The sequence below is a fragment of the Alexandromys fortis genome, unplaced genomic scaffold, assembly GCF_014885135.2.
Source record: "Alexandromys fortis isolate MF-2015 unplaced genomic scaffold, M_Fortis_MF-2015_v1.1 scaffold_5, whole genome shotgun sequence".
Taxonomy (NCBI): domain Eukaryota; kingdom Metazoa; phylum Chordata; class Mammalia; order Rodentia; family Cricetidae; genus Alexandromys; species Alexandromys fortis.
The window spans coordinates 18,943,246-18,962,654 of record NW_026067924.1 but is presented as its reverse complement, the minus strand read 5'-3'; the positions used below and the strand labels follow the sequence as shown (position 1 = coordinate 18,962,654).

At 39.6% G+C, this 19,409-nt stretch overlaps 1 protein-coding gene across 1 annotated transcript; it reads left to right on the top strand.

The window, feature by feature from the left end:
* Positions 1-1,176: 1,176 nt before the first annotated feature.
* On the top strand, positions 1,177-18,259 carry Tarp (TCR gamma alternate reading frame protein). Its single transcript, XM_050142388.1, has 8 exons — positions 1,177-1,351; positions 1,455-1,758; positions 7,418-7,473; positions 9,255-9,584; positions 12,288-12,335; positions 14,451-14,498; positions 15,684-15,728; positions 17,708-18,259. Exons 1-8 carry the CDS (start codon positions 1,309-1,311, stop codon positions 17,848-17,850), a joined length of 1,017 nt encoding a protein of 338 aa, XP_049998345.1. The 5' UTR covers positions 1,177-1,308; the 3' UTR covers positions 17,851-18,259.
* Positions 18,260-19,409: the final 1,150 nt, after the last annotated feature.

Genomic DNA, 19,409 nt, shown 5'->3' with positions numbered 1-19,409 from the left:
CGTAGTGCAGGAAGGTAACGAATGCTCACGCCTTTCTTTTATGTTTATTTGCTTATTTATTTGCTGTGGATGTTCATGTGTGCATGTACCATTGGAGGACAGAGGACAATCTTTACTACTAGTCTCTAGGCACTGGCCATCTGAGTTTTTGAGACAAGACCTCTCCCTAACCTGGAACATGCTCATTTATTTAGGCTAGATGGTCAGGGAGCCCCAAAGATTCATCTAACTCCATTTCAGCAATAAGGAATCTCATGTATGGAGCAGAAAGAGCCCATGTTTACAGTCTGTTGAAGGAGAATTTCTGTGCTGCAAAGGGTTACAGCATTCCCAAGGACTAGACACACTGAGAGGGGGGTGCAAGAGGTGACTCTTTTCAGCCTACTTAGATATTCATTAATAGATCTTTGCTTATCTGAATCATCGTACCTAAGAGTTCTGTATTAGTGAATGTGTGATTTAACTTCTTTTTACCACTCTCTCCATTTGTCAAAGGGAGAAGAACACAGCACCCACTGCATAGGGCTGTAGACAGGGTTAAATGAAGTCATGTAATGAAGCTTGTCAAATGCCTGAGAAACCGCCAGTGGCTGTGAAGCACTAATGTTCACTAACATTAAAGCTATCGTTGAATGTTAATCATGGCTGTTTCTACCTAATATATTTGACTCCATGCTCCACTAAGAAGAAATGACACTTTGCATAGATGGGCTTGCTTATACCTGTCAACAATTTTAATCAAGTTTCTCTTCAAAGTTCCTATATTAGAAATGAAATGTAATTATCCAAGTCACAATCTACTGCATGACTTTGGAGTAGATAGAAGAAAACACAACATATTTATGTCCTTATACACAGAGTGTCTGCCAAATACAGCATCTGAGGGTTTTTTTTTTTTTCCTTCCTGGTGCAGAACATCATAGTCAACCTTTGTATCTGGGTCTTGGATCAATAGCAAATCACAAAAACATAGACAGAACATAACAAATGTCTCTTTTTTCTACCCAGGCTGCATAACTACAGTAGAGTGAGGGACTGACTGGTGATTCTCCCTACTCCGCCAGATGAAGACATACAGACAAAGGATATTTCTTAGGCCTTTAACCTACATATGCATCTGACCTGCTGCTGTGGGGCAGGAAACCCCAGAACTGCTCAGAACTGGACTAGATCATGACCCACCCTGGGGAATCCACTGACCCTGCATTTCTCTGAGGCACTGGGACAGCCCCACCCTCCTGCTTGGGACCTGAGACTTCAGCTCACAGACTACTTCCTGCCTCTTTCTGAAGCAGCCTGACAGTTGGGATGTTGCTCCTGAGTGCATTCACCTTCTCCTGCCTCTGGGTGTGTAAGTAGACATTTCCACATGCAAGGGGCAATGAAGTCCTCCTCATTTCTGTTTCTTCAAATGCCGCTTCCTTTGCTCATGAGAATTTTCTCTTTGCTTGCAGTTGGGCTTGGGCAGTTGGAGCAACCTGAAATGTCAGTCACCAAAGCCATAGGCGAGAGTGCCCAAATAGCCTGTAAAATCTCTCCAGACCATAGCGACACAGATATACATTGGTACCGGCAGAGAGAAAACCAACAGTTCGACTATCTAATAAATGTCAGGCAAAACTATAATCAACGTCCCTTGGATGGGATAAACAAGAAAATTGAAGTAAGTAAAGATCGTCAAACTTCTACTTCAACCTTGAAAGTAAATTTCCTGAAGAAAGAAGACGAAGCCTTTTACTACTGTGCCATCTGGACGTAGCACAACATTAGAGCTTCCAGAACAGCCTGCATAAGAACCATCTCCCAGCTGTGCCAACCCACATCCTTCTCAGCAAGCACAGCCGCTTGCCACTTGATGCTCAGCTGAGAGGCCACCCGAGCCTTTCCTCGCAGTGCCCCGGAGCTTCCAGGCAACATCTCGGGTTCTATTTCTCCAGTGAGGTTTTGGGCACAGGATGGCCCCACACTGTTTCCTACTCAGTTAGGGTGTCTGAGAGCTATTCAGATACAGGAAGGAGAGCTTGCAGCATGATCTGGTCTTTTGTCAATTCATTGCACAGAGGTTTGCTGCAAGTGAATGATTTAGAATTAAGTCAGGAGAGGGCAAAATATAAGGAGAGACCTGCATCCCACAGGGATATTTCCCTTTATAGTTTCCTGGATCCTTTGCAAGCACTGGAGATTTTCAGAAACTGAGAGGTCTGTCTTTAGTTACAATCTATAGTTTATAGTGCAGAAAGCTAGTGGCCATTTCACCTGAAAGTAATAATCAGTTTACCGGGGTATATTAGAAATCAAGTACAATGCTTAGAAAGTGGTTCAGTGTGACAAAGCTTGGTCCACAGCCTTGGAATCACAGCTGAATCAAAGCAAGCTCTACCCCTATACTTCATTTATCTGCTAAGAAAATAATGAAAAGAAAAAGCAATAGCATCAAGAAATGCAGTGGGTCACAGAGCAAAAAAAAAATCAGCATGCTATATTTGGTGGGTTGGTTAGAAAGGGAGGGATTAGGATGAAGCAGATAACTGAGTGGGTTGGTTAGTGTGACCACAATGTGTTATATACATGTATGAAAGTCTCAAACAATAAATTAACAAAAAAAACCAGTACTACATCTCCTTTCATCTCAGAAAGCAGCAATATAGAAAACAATAGTTGATAATTAATGTTTATTCTGAGTTTAGTAGTGGGATCATTGAGTACATCCAAGGAACAAACATTAAAAGTATAAAACTAAAAATTCCTCTCCCACGCCCTTGAAATCTACTTTGTATAGACTGAAGTTCCAAGGGAGAAACTGCTAGAATCTCCATGGCGGTAAGAATTGAAATGTTGTGGTTTTGAGGTCAAATTATCCTGGACTGTCATTAACTACTTAATAATTGTTAATTGTCCTTGATAGTGTCTGAACAAGCATCTTTGTAACTAACAGATAAATCCTTTTGGAATATGTTGGCAGATCACTAGCTGCCACTACCTTATGCTATGAGATATTATCTGATGTCTATGGTAGAGATTTATGTAGTGATATTTTATTTGTATTTTAATAAATAAAGCTTGCCTGAAGTTCAGAGAGTAAAACAGCTGCACCAATCAGCCTTACAGATCAGGCAGTGGTGACACACACCTTTAATCCCAGTAGCCACACTAGTTTGCCATAGAAACCGGGTGGTAGTGGTTCATGCCTTTAATCCCAACCCTGGAGAAGAATATAAAATGGGAGGAGACAGCTCTCAGACACAGTCTCATTCTGAGATTCCTGGAGGCCGGATCACTATTTAGGACTGAGGTAGAGGTAAGAGCCAGTGAGTGGCTGGTTGTTTTGCTTTTCTGACCTTCAGGTTGAATCCGAATTTCTGTCTCTGGGTTTTTTACTAATCATACTACAGATTTCCCCGCTTTGCTACAACCCACATGCTTCATATTTTCACCAAAGTATTTGAAAAGTGCCCTGATTGATGACTTTGTTTTGTTCCATTACCACAAAAATTTCATTAAACGGTCACATGTTGGAACACAGCATCTGTAATCATCTCAACCCGTGTTCCTGCGCAATGATCACTTATAGTTCCCTCTGAGATGCTTCATCTTCTATTCCCATTGAAGTGAGCGCTATGTTTCACAAAGATACTTCAAAGAATTAATGGGGGGAAATTCTGATCTCAGAAAGTATCCTCAGGTAGGTGCTGTATTAATCACAACATTTGGAAGGTCAAGGAAAGAATGGCATGGTATTGAGGGCAGCAACATAGTAAGATACTTAGTTCAGAGGGGAGGAGGGCAGGGAAGTGCAAGGCAGAAGAGAGTTTTTGATATTATTGGTGTAATTAGCATTAATAATAGATGTACTTACAATTTGGGCCTCTCCATGGTTTTGGTAAAGTTTTGGTAAAGTTGATAAGGATACATCTGCATCTTTGGCTTGTAATTCTCCTCCATCTTCTATACATATTTAGGCTTGTTCTTTTCTGCATGTCCCAAAGGCCTCGCATGTTGCATTCTTATGGCTAAGATTCATTGTTTTCTTTGACCTAATGATCCAATTCTTTCACCTTGCCTCCACATTCTTATATTCTGTTCTCCACATGATCATGCATTGTTGACACTTTCCATTCTACTTTTCATAATGTGACCGACTGAATTCTACACTTCCAGCATCATTTCTGATTGAATTTTCTTCCCTATCTCTACCACTTTGGTCAGTTCTATTTTCAGATTCTCAATTGTCTTCATTATTTTTTTTTTCCTGAGACAGGGTTTACCTGTAGCTTTGAAGCCTATCCTGGAACTAGCTCTTGTAGACCAGGCTGGCGTTGAACTCACAGGGATCTTCCTGCCTCTGCCTCCCGAGTGCTGGGATTAAAAGAGTGCACTACCACTGCCTGCCTTTCTCTTCATTATTTTATTCAGCTATTTGTTTGAATCCCTTAGAATTCATCCAGGACTTTTTTTTTTAATTCTCTATGTATCTCTGGTTGTCCTGGAACTTGCTTTGCAGGCCAGACTGGCCTTGAACTCAAAAGATCCACCTGCCTCTGCCTAACAAGTATTGGGATTAAAGGCATGTGCCACCATGTGTAGCTCAGGAGTTTATTCTTTTTTAAAATTTAAATGATATTTTAAATTTTATTTTATATTCCATCCACAGTTCTCTCCATGCCCTCCTCCCTCCTCCTTCCCATCTTCCCCCAAGTCCACCACCTATCCATTCCTAGCAACGGGTAAGGGCTCCCATGGGAAGTAAACAAGCACAGTTAGTTGGGGCAGGACCAAGCCCCTCCCCCTGCATTAAAGTTGAACATAGCATCCAACCGTAGGGAATGAACTTCAATAAGCTAGCTCTTGCACCAGGGATAGATCCTGGTTCTGTTGCCAGGTGCTTCACAGATAGTCCAAGTTTCACCACTGTCTCCCACATATGGAGGGTCTGATTCGGTCCCATGGAGGCTCCACAGCTGTAGGTCTAGAGTTCATGAGTTTTCACGAGATTGGTTCAGCTGTCAATCTTGGGGCAATCTGCCTGAAGAAGGCTTGCTCTTGTGGCTGAGGCAGGTGGGAGGGCAGATTTTTTGCCCTGAGGCCTTGGGCCTAGAGACTGGGCTGTCCAGCCGAGAGGCTGGTCACCCACCTCTGGTCCACTCTGTGTAGTCAAGGGTGTATTTGTATCCATTTGAGAGTTAATTCATATTAACTGAATTCCTAGAATGTATTTATAATTAAAAAAAACATTTTTTTGGAGTTTCGTGTAAATCATTCTCACTGGGAACTGCGTATTTGGTAATTTTAGAGGAGACACAGTCTCGGCTTTTCCTATTCATCATGTTTTAACACTAGATTTGCACACCTGGAGGTAATTTGCTGGTTCAGTTGTTGGTGTAAGTTTCTGGCCTGCCTTCACTGTGAGTGGGTGTTTAGATCTATGCTTGATCTTCCCTTGGCTTCGTTGGTTTTATATCAGTTAGATGATGCTGAAGGTCAGCAATGGAGGCACTCCATACGGATTTATGAGTGAGGAAGCTGTACGGATGCCAGCCATTTGGGAAGTACACTATCTCTGGCCTCACCAGTTGGTGTTCTGCTTGAGTTGGCATGGAAATAATGGGGTGCCATAGTTGTCAGGGCTGTTGTCTTTAGAACTTGGGGAGCAGGCAATGTCTTCTGGTGGTGGGAGTTGGAGTACCAGAGATGAGTAGTGTGGTGTCCTACCTGAGAAACGGGCAGATTTTCTGGAGGGTTCTGTACATGATGGTGTAGTTTGGGATGACAAGAGTTGGCTCAGGTGTGTTCAATTTATCTTTATTTTCCTTTATTTCTCAGTGCTTACTAAATCAATCTTTGTTACATACACACTCCCTGACATTGTGTGACTTTGGTTAAATTATATATCTTTAATTAATTTTTCCAATTTTCAATGGAGAACAAAACAATATTAACCTTAATGAACTATTAAGAGGGCTCATCAAATAACACACATAAAGTTTTGTAATGCCCGTACTAATCCCTCATTCAACAATTGAGGCATTCAACTGATGTTCTGGATTGTTAGCACCATATTAGTGCAGGTAATTATTTAGAAAACTAAATATATGCGGCTATCTAAAATACACAGGTTTGTTTTTAATGCACATTAAAATAGTGCAAGGACATGTTATGTCATCTTTAAGTTGTTCATTTAATGGAAAAACTTAAAAGCAAAACAAAGTCTAAAGCAAATTTCTTTGGCTAGGTGGTCAGAAGTCTAAAGTTGAGATGGATGTACCTATCTCCCCAGTTCTAGCAGAGGTCCTGGGTTTGGCTCCCAGCACTCACTCAAAGGTCCACAACTGACTGTAACTCCAGTTCCAGGGCATTCATGCCCTCTTCTGGCTTCTATTGGCACTGAGCATGCACGTGCTATGCAAAACATATATGCAGGCAAAATACTGACATATGTAAAACTAAAATTTTAAACATTTACATTTAATACCATAATCAGGACATAATTTCTTCTACAGTTTTGTCCTCCCATCTGCATTGGTGACTGTGAGTGGACTGTTCATGGATGGTTGTACTGATTACCAACCTCCATCTTTAGGGACAGAGTTCATGTCTGCTCATGTAACTTAAACCTGGGCTGCTGGATCTGGAGATGACATGGTGGCCAGGTAGGTCTTTTAGGAGCTTCTCTTGTGCTCCAGGTTTCTGGCCATTCCTCTCCTTCAGAGGTGAGTTTCAGAAGATCACAGAACTGCCCTTAGGGTTCCCCCAACAGAATTACAGAGCACTGGGTATTAATTTCCTCCTTCCAGTGTAAATAAAGGATTTATAATTTTATGGAAGATAGAATTGTATAATTTTATTTTCTTATATGAGAGAGAACAAGAAATCATCAAAGAAACCATTTACTAGTTGCCACCACCCTGATAATAAATCATGTTGTCAAGAGATCGTGTGACTTCCTAGAGTGTGGAAGGCTTGGCTCAGCATCCTCGGTTGCTACATTTCCATTGCCATGGCTGGAGAGCTTTCTCCCTTAAGAAGTTCCCAAATTGCTGAAGTCATAGCCTTGATATTTCTGAGAATAGAGGCATATTTGATGAATTACCTTAGCAGTTTCAGCAATATTAAGCATCTGGGAGTTAATTCTCAGAATGTTTCCTGCTAACATAGGAAAGCTGTTGGTTTGTGGCATGGCCCAGCCTCCTTCTGCTTTTCACCTTCCCATTGTTTGTTGGTACTTTCCAGTAACTGTTGCCTCAGAAGAGAGAACAGTTTGTGAGGTCAGTTCACACAGAAACTTAAAAACTCCCGGATAACAGAAAACTTTCCAAAGGAATCCAGGTCAACTTTGTAAGACAGAGTTTCTAAAAGTCTCATCATACTGCAGCTCAAGCGAGGGCTCACGTTTTTGTAGAAGGTCTGAGCAGTGTGACAGCTCAACATGGATCAAGAAATTTTCAAAAGGGACAAAGCTCATAGTAATTCCCTCAGGTAAGGAAGCTGCTTTACTGCTGACTTAGTAGTGAGTAACCAATGAGATTTTTCTCATTTTTAGAAATTGAAAAACAATTTATTAACCGTATCCGGCCACAGCTTCGCAGTTATGAGTTATTGAAAATAGAAATAAAGCTACTTTGTAAGCAATTTCTTCTTTCTTTGTTGGTCAGCAAACTGCGATCCTGTATTTAAAATGCATACACATAAGTAGAAGTTAGAATTCTGTGAAGACTATTCACTAATATTGCTACTATATAAAGCTACCTTTCTATAGAAGGTCTTTTAAGTAGTACTCCTCAAAGTGTAGTTTGATTTGCTCAGAGACACAATCTGTCATACACCTATGTTGCCAACTGAACCTCAAGAATCAGGAACTTTAAAGTTGTTTTATCTGTGTTGAGTCACTGTGGAGTTTTTAAGCAGAAAATCTTCAGCCCAAGAACAACACTTGTCAGTGATTTTACTCTTTCTAGGATTAGAGGGAAGAAAAAAGACAACCAAACCAGAAAATAGTAGGAGTACCAAGGAGAAATGAACATGATGGATATGGCTGTAGAAATTTTACAAGAATTTTTGATGCAAACAATTTTATTAAAGGAGAACATGAACATTGTACAAATAACGTAATAGGATTTAGCTTTATGTATGTGTGAACTATAAAATGCTCATACACAAACTATGTAATACTTACATGTAACAATCAAACGTATGTGACTATTAGTGAAAGCTTATTTGGACAAGTAGATAGCAAACCACATCGTGTTGACAAATTCTAGGAGAAGCATAGAGTTTAAACTTGGATGCCAGAGATGGATCAAGTGTCTCTTAAATCAGATAAATTTATATTCAGACACATTTGAGAAACATATTCCTATTTTATCTTAGTAATGCTTCAACTCTAAATGAAACAAAAAGTTAAAGTTTTTTTTCTAAAGCCAAACAGAACATGTAAGTATATAACTCTGTCAGATTGTTTAAAGACGTTGTAGACTTGTCCCCAAATCTACAGTTCTAGACACTGTCAATCACTGGGAAGGGAAAGTTTAAAAACAGCCCGGCTCTCAAGCCTAGAGTGGTTTAGATGTGGAAACGAGATGCTGTGGATGACAGAGAAAGAGTAAGAGCTGCAGAACTGGGCAGAGATCCACAGGCACAGGCAAGGGATCAACTTAGTGCATGCTATTGTACAATGGACAAAACGGCCACTAAAACGGGCAACTTGCTTCTCAACATCTCATTTGTGAGATCATACAAAAGAAGCACATTTGAGAGTCATCTAAGTGGAGGGTGGGCTAATTGAATTGCTAATGCATGGGAGAGTGATTTAGCCAGACAGTCTAAGAGACTAGTGGGAGGGAAGCCTAGCCATCAGGGAGTGTAGATCCCAGTCCTCAGAGACATCATATAGTTATTCTCAATACTCCTTCATCCATCTTGAAAATGTGATCTAATCTGAAAAACAAAAAAACAAAAACCACAGGAGATGTAGCAAAGAATCCGTGCTGGCTTGTGGAATAACAAAAGACATATTTCAATTAGGCCCCTCCAGTCAACAACTGACTTCTAGAAGTCATGCAAAAACCTCTACTAATCACGTATCTCTAAAATGAGGACAATAGTAAATCTCTGCAACCTAATGAAGGGTGAAAGTCTACAGTAGGTGCTAACTCAGTCATAATTTGTCTTCCTAGCACAGTGTTCCAGATTCTGCCAAATCCATGTAACAGTTGAATCTCCCTGGTAATTCTATTTTTATATTTTATACTTTCCTACAGGCAAACGCTTCGATTCAGACATTTTCCCCAAGCCTACCATTTTTCTCCCTTCTGTTGCTGAAACAAATCTCCATAAGGCTGGGACATACCTTTGTCTCCTCGAGAAATTCTTCCCTGATGTTATAAGTGTATATTGGAGAGAAAAGGGTAGCGATAAGGTTCTGGAACCTCAAGAGGGAAATACCATGAAGACTAAAGATACATACATGAAGTTAAGTTGGCTGACTGTCGCTGAAGATTCAATGAATAAGGAGTATGGATGCATAGTCAAACATGAAAACAATAAGGGAGGAGTTGATCAAGAGATTCTCTTTCCTCCCATAGATAAAGGTATGTACACATTAACGTAAATGTATTTCCAGAAAACATATGTAAAAGGGAATGATCCTATTGTTATAATATGTATTGATAAAAAATGAATCTTTCTTAAATCTTACTACATATATTATAAACATAAAACCAGGCATGTCTCACAGAATGTTATAGGAAAAAAATAGCAAAATGTTTGTTTTTAATTTACTCAGCCTCAGTTACACTATGTGAAATATGTAAATACTAAACAAATTTTTTTTAGAATTGATGCATGAATTAAATGAAACAACATATCTAAAGGCATCTAGCCATTCAGGGCATGAAATGTTGAAATGCTGTTTCCACTTTTGCTGTCTGTACTTGATTCATACACAAGAACAATACACACCTTTTCAGAAATGTTCCACCATGTAAAATAAACAAAACTTCCAAATTCAATGTAAATGCACTAAATTTTGTCTTTAAGTTCATTTACTTTTTAACTGACAAGATAGTGCTCATATAAAACATTTATATTGAATAAAAAGTAGAACCATTTGGCCCTTGAAGATTTATGGCAGCCTTCAGAGTTCTGATTTTTGCTTTACATGTCACTGTTGATATCATTCCTAATTTAAGCCTGGATGAGGCTCACATATACAACACTTCCATGGTGAGTTGTTTTCTTGCCATTTGGGTAAACAATTGCTCTGTCACCTGCAGGCCAGCTCTGAGTGAGACGTGGATGAATGGATGAGGTAGTGACCCAGTGGCTTCAGTGAAGAGCTCGTACTCTTTCGCATCATTTAGAACCATGCATTATTCATGAGCCATGTCCTAGACACAGCTAGGCAGAAGAGTGAGTAGGCAAAGACAGGTAATGGGACAGTAGCTAGCTCTCCATATGGGTGTGTTCTTATCCTGAGTCTTGAAAGCATACCGAAGGACCCAGAATGACAGAGAAACAGAATCCTTTATTTTTCCCATGTGGTTAACAAAACCCTATTGATCTAGTAGAGAAATACACAAAGTTCAACACATGGGGACATCTTTGCCATTCAGCCGTTACACGTTCTCACTAAGTCTTCATCCTCTGGAAGACTTTATTTCAGCAGCGACCAGTGAAGTCTGTAAAGATGCCCACCTTTGCCTAGGGTTTTTATGAAGAGAAAACAAATTACTGGCAATGAAGGAAGTTGTTGTTGTTTGCCACAGCGTAGCAAATCATTACGAGAGAGTCCCCATGTTCAGTTTCCAGCTTAAAGAGATAAAGGCAAGACAAATATACAAACTGGAAGTTAGCATAGACATTCTATTGGTTTAATTATGTTGGAACTTTTCTAGTGGTCAAGGAAAAATAAAGAAGGGTAAAACCATTGGTGATGAATGCATGCAGAGGAGAGGTTCCAGTTATTTATTACAATTTACTTACAATGGACTCTGAAAAAAGTGTTTGCTGTGCGTGCCTCATGCAGGAAAGAAATCAAGGCATTTTTTGGTAACAGCTTTCAGCAAAGAACTTCTAATGCTGTCTCTGAGAAGACGTTTTGTTTTGTGTAGTTTGTCTTGATTAAAAAAAAAACTTAATGAGATGATTATCAAAGGACATGCAGCTGATCACTAACACTGCAATTACCTTAGTCTGAGAGAGTTTATAAACTCATAGATTATATTCTTAGTAACCCTATTTATTCTTTCGTACCTCAATAAGTCACGCTGGTAGAGGTTTTATTTATCTTTTAGTTAATAAAATTATTAAAAGGATAAAAATAGATTTCTAGAGCCATTAAAACAGATCTTGAAGACAGAAAGCAAACATGACTATATTTACATTTTTGCCAAACACACCCAAATCCATTTTAATGAACACAGAACTTGTTCTTCAGTAACATTCCACAGTAAAAAGAAATCCACACCTATGAGAACACATTTAGCAGAAGAATAAGCTCAAAGAACAAGTGTGTGCTTCTCTAATACTATTTAAAATAAGCAAGAACATTATTTTTGTTTTTTTTTTTTAAAAAAAACTCATAGGTACCACTGTCTCAAGTTTCACAAAGGAAACTAGAAATATAACTTGGATTGTCTGTTCATCCCCAGAAATAACTGCACTGGGACCTTCAGATATTATAGTAAAAAGAATTGAAATCTTAGCAGGTTTTTCTTTTCCTTTCTTTCTTTCTTTCTTTCTTTCTTTCTTTCTTTCTTTCTTTCTTTCTTTCTTTTTTGTCAGGATCATACTCTGTAGACATGGCTGGCCTGGAATTTACTGGATAGACCAGGCTTGATTTTTTTTCACAGTGTGACACATCAACACATCAAGTCAAGTATACGCAAGCCCACATGTCAACCAATATTTTGCTTATTTTTCTATTGAGCATGAATTTGTACATCCTCTCTTTTGAAGCAGAAGCTTTTCTAGTACCTATGAGTACACAAGAAAAGTGGGTCTGGGAGGGAAGTTTTAGAAAGTTTTACATTGAGATTATAATGGTGCAATCTTTGTGAATTCAACGTGTTCACATGTAGAAACATCTTATATGAATGTCACCCACAGAATTACATGCAGCGCAATTAATGTTTCTGGGATTGCAGGGCTCATATTATACTGGATATCTTTCTGTTGACATTATATTTAATATGCAAATGTGTACAAATAGGTATATGAATATATTCACACACATATATATTGTGAAGTCATAGCCATAGATAGTTGACTAATGTTTGCTTTTTTCCCTTTAGTTGCCAACATCATTGATCCCACAGAAGCTTCTTTGAAAACTGAAAATGGTAAGTTTTAGATTATATTGTCTTCCTCTTAACCATCTAAACATTTGAATCCACCTTGCTTTCAGTAGAAAAACAGAACAACTGAATTTTGCCGAACAGACTGAGTGACATTTATAAAAATCAGTCATTCCCTTGACATCATATTAACGTAGCAAATTAACAAATGAGAGTTCAGTGAGATGCTCTGAACAACTACAAAAGAGACCCTAGTCCATCCACCCATCCATCTATCTAATCACCCTACTACCCATCCATCCATCCATCCATCCATCCATCCATCCATCCATCCATCCAACCATCCATCCATCCATCCATCCATCCATCCATCCATCCATCCATCCAATCAACCACCCAACCACTCCACCATCCACCCACCCATCCATCCATCTATCCATCCATCTATCCATCTATCCAACCCCCCCACTACACATCCATTTGCCCATCATTTAATGACTGGGAAAACAGTGATATCAAGTTATTCTAGCATTGCTTATGAACATAAATAAAACCAACACCTCAATTTCAATTCAGAGAACCAGACACTTAAAAAAAAAAACTACACAGGCTTCTCTTGTCTTTTCCCAGAATGTGGCTACAGAAACACGCACAGAAATGAAGAGAAAACAATGTATTCTTTATAGAGTAGTTCATTTTGGAGGATAATAAATTCAGGGCTTGAGGGCAAAGGGTTGCTCATCTAGAAAAAGATGTAGTGCCGCATATCAAAAGGCATTGTAGCTGTAGTCCATGACCTGCAATTACACACAATTCAGAACCCCCCTTTTTGTTAGTGTACAAACAATGGGTTTCATGACACCATTTTCATGCATGTGTACTTTCACTTTGCTCCTCTTTGCCCCTGGTTACCATCACTAGCCCTTCTCCACTCTTGTTGGAATCCACAATTCTTCTTTGATATTTATGTATTCATAGTCTCTACAACTCAGAGACATCATGCAGCATCTGTTTTTGTATGTCAGTTTTATTGTTTTACATGATAATCTCCACGTCCTTTATTAACCCTCAGATGATAATTTCTTCCTTTCAAAATTATTTTTAATGCTTTTAACTGAAAGAGAATTACATCCCACTTCCCATTTACCTTTCTTTTCTCCAGCACCTTCTAGTTATTCTCCCCCAATCTCCTCCAGTGCCCCAGACTTCAAAGGAATGTGTGTGTGTCTCTCTCTCTGTGTGTCTGTGTCTGTGTTCATTTGCAAAAATATTTAAGTAGAACCTGCGGAATCTATTTTTGTTGTTTGTATGTATATGGTTTTAAAGCTGACTACTCTACATTGGACAAACAATAAGGAGTTTCATCCCTGAGAGAGGCTAATTCTCCTTTCAGAAGTCAATAGTTTCCTGTAGTTCTTTGTGGGACCCCAAGTTTTCTCCCTTCTACATTAACATGTCCACTGATATTGTTGCTGTTTCCATCTTGTTTATGCAGCCCTTTCTGGGACAGATTGTTTCACAGAAGACTTCCTGGTATTATGGCTACAGTCTGTCTTCTTCCTCTTGCGGGATGTCCCCTAGTCGTAGGTGCAGGACTGTGATGTTGATGTAGATGTATACATCAGGGCTGGGTTTTCACAGTTCATTGATCTCTGCACTGTGTCCAGTTGTCCATTTCTGTTTTGGTCTTCATTTGGTGAAAAAGAAAACTTCTTTGATGAGGGGCAAGAGCTACACTTATTTGTAGGTATAATGTTTAGAAAAATTGTGCAGATCTAGTAAATTGGTGGTAGTAGATTCTTTTCCTAAGGTTTATGACTTCACTAGGCTGGGAAGCTGGCTAGTTTCCAGTACCAGCTAGATTTCCACCTATAGAATTGGCCTTAACTCCAATTAGTAGTGAAATAGTGTATCACAGGTGTGGTGAAAAAGAAGTTATGTACACTTCACTATCTTTGAAATTTTTTGTGTACAAAAACAGGTGACAACTGTTTTCTATGGAATTTCAGAGTAACATCAATTATTCTGGGAATTGCAAGCTTTATATTTTTTTAATATGGCTTCTCCAGTCTCTGTATCAATTAATACAAACTGCATTTGCATTAATACACACACTTTCAAATAATAAGCATGAATAACTATCACTTTAATTTCTTTCAGCTTTCACAATTATTAATCCCAGAGAAAGTGTTCTGAGACATGAACATGGTAAGTTTTAATTTATCCTTGCCTTTGTCTAATGAGAAACTGTTTTCCTACGCTCTATCATCTCGCCTTCTGGACATCTTCGGATTAATGTTAAAAAGCAAACAAACAATTAAGCTAGACTGCCTGGCCAGTTAGCCTAAGGCAGCTCTTCTTCCTTTGCCTATACAGTACAGGGACTACCAGAACGTACCCAAGTCTCAAACAAACAAAACAAAACAAAACAAAAAAAGCCGGGAGATGGTGGTGCCTTTAATCCCAGCACTTAGGAGGCAGAGGCAGGCAGATCTCTGTGAGTTCGAGACCAGCCTGGTCTACAAGAGCTAGTTCTAAGACAGGCTCCAAAACCACAGAGAAACCCTGTCTCAAAAAACAAACAAACAAACAAAACAAAACAGAATGTACCCAAGTCTAGCATTTTTACATGTGTTATGAGGATCAAACTTAGATTGTTATGTTTTCAAGACAAGCACTTTTAGCAATGAATTTATTTCCCAAACAAAGAAACTGTCATAAAGAAGTCATGTAAGATTTTTGACTATATCTTTAAAGCCTAATTCTTTCTTCCACATAGAGCCATTCAGAATTTAATTCATTTAAGTCCTACTGTGGAATTAAATACAATGAATGTGAATCATTTAATACATTGCCTGGTGTAGCAATCATCACTCTACAAGTATGAGCTTTCATTATCACTTCTATCTGATGAGATCAACCTCTCTCCCCCCACCACACACACACACATTTTGTAAACTGAGACTGCTTATTTGTTTCCCAGCCACCCAGACCCAAATAATCACCCAGAAATGATATTAATTACAACACTGTTTGACCAATGACTCAAGAGTATTCCTAGTTTGCTCTTATATCTTAAATCAATCCATTTCTATTAACCTATATATCACCATGAGGCTGTGGCCGGTATCCTTCTCTTTTGGCAGCTACTTGGCGTCTGCCTAACTCCATCTTCTTTCTCTATCTCAGCTTTATCTGCCTTGCTATATTCTGCCCTGCCATAGATCAAAGCAGCTTCTTCATTAACCAATGGTAATATAATATATTCATGGAATACAGAGAGAGAGAGAGAGAGAGAGAGAGAGAGAGAGAGAGAGAGAGAGAGAGAGAGAGAGAGAACATGTCAAATAATAGCCAAGGTAACTCACTAGAACTTTTTCTCATTTCTTCTAGTTAATAATTCCACTGATCTGGAAGCTTGCTTGGAAAGAAGAAAGGGTATGTCTTATTGTCTGTTTACCTTTATTTTATTAGAGAGAACATGATCTTAATCTTTGTAACTTTGAACTTCTCTGATTTAAAGAAAAGTCATAATGACTGGAATTGCATGAGAAACTGAGTGATAGTGTAATTTGACCCATTACTTCCTAGTCAACAACTGATCTTCATACAGTATGACTTTGATTAGAGGCTACAGAATCTTTTAGTAGGCTTTTTTTTCCCCTCCTGGTACTCACCACATTTCCTGCACTTACAGAGTTCATTTTAGACAAAAGGCCCTTGATTTGGGTTTATGTGTATATGTTGCATACTTCATTTACTTTTCTCATACACTGTAACAGTGTCCTCCACTTTTCAGTTGTGTAAGCAAACATGAAGTCCTCTGGACATGTCACAATCCATATCTGGGGGGTGGGTTCCAACTCAGGTCATCAAATGGCAATTTGATCATTACTCAGTTGTGTGTTTTCCCTCTAATTCAGTGTAAGGAATTGCCTATGGTGCAATATCACATGAATTGGGAAGAACATAGCCTTCAGACTGATACCTATCAGACTAGTGGTCCAGTCATTTTAACGATCAGTGTGCACAAATATGCATGAATGACTTCCACTGTGTAAGCAAAATTTTCTTCATGTGACAATGGAGAATAATACCTCAAATTCACAGTTATTTCAAGTGTGTCTAGATGTCACATGTCCAGCATAGTTATTATATTTAGTAAGCATAGTGAGTAGTAGTTTCTGGGTCCTTTATCCCTACATATGCACCAAAAGGAGACTCATATACTTATTATAGGGGTGACTGTTCATCCATTTTCTCAAAGCCATGAGCTAAGAGTTTGAGGTATCACATAAAGAATGGACCTGAACAAGGACAGAGTTTGCAATATTCAGTATTTGAGATCTCTTATGCAGAAAAACAAACAAACAAACAAACAAACATGGCCTTGACTCACCAAGTGGTTACTGTGGTTTTCCAATTCCATCATTGTCTTAATTGATGACAACACATATTTCTTATAAAACTGCAAAATATTTTGGTTCCAATTGCCCATTATAAACTAATGAGAGCCTTGAGAGAGACGGGTGAGAGTCTTGGGAAGTCTGGACTGACAAGTCCCTTCAGGTTTTTCTGAAGTCTAGAACCTCCCATGCGCCCTGCTGTGCTGCCATGCTTTCCCATGCACAGCGCCTCCTGATAGCACTGCAGGCGGTGTCTACAACGCTGCAGATGCTCTGCTCTGTACCCATGCTTATATTCTACATCTGGGGTGATAGTTACACTTGCAGATGTAAAAGAGTTCTTTAAAGTCACTTCTGTGGACCAAGACTTCAGCTGTACTTACTCAGTACCTTTTAGGCAAACTACCTTCCTGTGCCCTCTGCAAATGGAAATGAAAATAATTCCTTCACCAATAGCTATCAACGTATTGAAAAGATTAGTTTCATGGGCAAAGATCTCAGAATATTGTTTCTAATTTGCTTTGTACATGATGGATATTATTTGCTTTAATTAGAAACAGTGAAAGTGAAGAATTCTAAACTTATTCCCCATTTAACCTTCAAAAGGATCCATCTACCCCAAGTGCAATTTCTCTTTTCAGTAGTAGTAAGATTATATGAACTTATCAGGGGTTGTTATCAATCTGACTTCCAAGATGAGTCCTCTTGCTGGTTCTGGTAAGAGTGCAAGATTTTGTCACTCAATTCAGGTCACCAGAAAAAAAGTCCCCTATCTGCCTATCTGTTCTATTCTGTCAAAAGAGCAGATGGAAGCCGGGCAGTGGTGGCACACGCCTTTAATCCCAGCACTCGGGAGGCAGAGGCAGGCGGATCTCTGTGAGTTCGAGACCAGCCTGGTCTACAGAGCTAGTTCCAGGACAGGCTCCAAAACCACAGAGAAACCCTATCTCGAAAAAACAAAAACAAACAAACAAAAAAGAGCAGATGGAACTAACTACAGGATTCTCTTAGATCAGCTGCAGCTTCAAGTTACCAATACCTTGGCATTCTACACCTACCTCAGCCTGTTCCCCAAGAGTGTGGTCCACTTGGCCTTCGTTATCTTCTGTCTGTGTAGAAGAGCAGCAGTGCATCGTGATGGCCAAAGTTCATGATGGATGATGCAACAGGAAACAGGAAGGTCATGTTGTTTGCATCCTTTTTCTGCCCTCAATGTCTTATGAGGGTCTAGCTGGATGTGCTTGCTGCTTTGAGCTCCTCAAGGTCACATATAAGGAATTTAGTATCCTTACTATACAGATGTTTTCAACAGAGAGGGAACTGATCAACTTTACAACAAATAGTAGCCCATGAGAGCACCCAGCCATTCTGACCCATCTTCTCTCAGTGCCTAGCACCCTCCCCCCCACAACAGCCCAGAGCATCACAAGCCCAATGTAGACAAACTGCAACTTTTAGTCAGCCCACTTCATGTCCTTCAACCAGATAATGCCCTAAAGGCTTCTACATCATATGCTCTGAAGAACCTTATTTGAACTTGAACTCTGTGCTTTGCTTGCTAAATACAATAAAAATCATGTCTACCTTTGATATGATGTGTGCTTTTATTTGTGACAGTGACTGAAAGTTCAAGGTGCAAAGCAACACGACAATCTAGTTATGATATGCAATGCTTGTTCATAACAAGGTCCAAAACTATATTCCTAAGTTTGTCCCTAAGATGGTGGCTGGGACAATATGCTGGAGCTATGGGTCCTAGGAGCTGCGGCCAAGTGGAGAAGCCCAAATGATTGTTCTCCCAGGGAAAACTGGCCTGGCTCATTTGGCTTAAGCCATTCCCATGGAAACAGGAAAAGGTCTAGTAGGATGTGAGCAATGTGGTCAACTCTGTCCCTGTTTCACAGTATCATGCTTCCCAATCCTCACACTGTTCCCAGGAGAGCGGCCCAAACTCCACAGAGGAGTTGGGAAAGTGAGGCAGAGATGGGTAGAAATTTTCCTACAGCCTATGCAGCTTATAAAAACAGCAGCTAGATTTGAGCCCAGACTGCCTGGCTTCAGTAGCCCAACTATTTCCTTCTAAAGCATTTGGTTATGGAGCAGAAACAAGGTATTCCTCAGGAAAACCTTCCTCACCAGACTAGGAACTGCTCAAGGGAACTGTCTGTCATAAGGAGGGAGGCAGCTTTTTGGTTCCCGTCTGCTTAGCCTCAAAATAATCACACAGAAACCATATTATTTAAATCACTGCTTGGCTCATTAGCTCTAACTTCTTATTGGCTAACTCTTACATCTTAATTTAACCCATTTCCATTAATCTGTGTATAGCTATGTGGCAGTGGCTTAATGAAAAGTTCTCAGTGTCTTTCTCTGGCGGTGGCTCCATGGCTTCTCCTCAACTCTGCCCTTCTTTCTCCCAGCATTCAGTTTAGTCCCTGCCTCAACCAGCTCTGTTCCCCTATAGCTCTAATATAGGCCCAAAACCAGTTCCTTTATTCATAATGGTAATCACAGCACACAGAGGGAAATCCCACATTAATTGTCTATCTACCTTTGCTCTCCTAGTTTTATGTTGGTATTAAAATTACAGAACTGAAGCCCAGCCTGTCATTGGGTTGTCCAAGCATGGCCAACTCCCACACAGACTTCCTGTCCACCAAACATGCTGCTGTATTGAATAGCTCATGTTGGGATAAAATAAATTAGGGAGCAG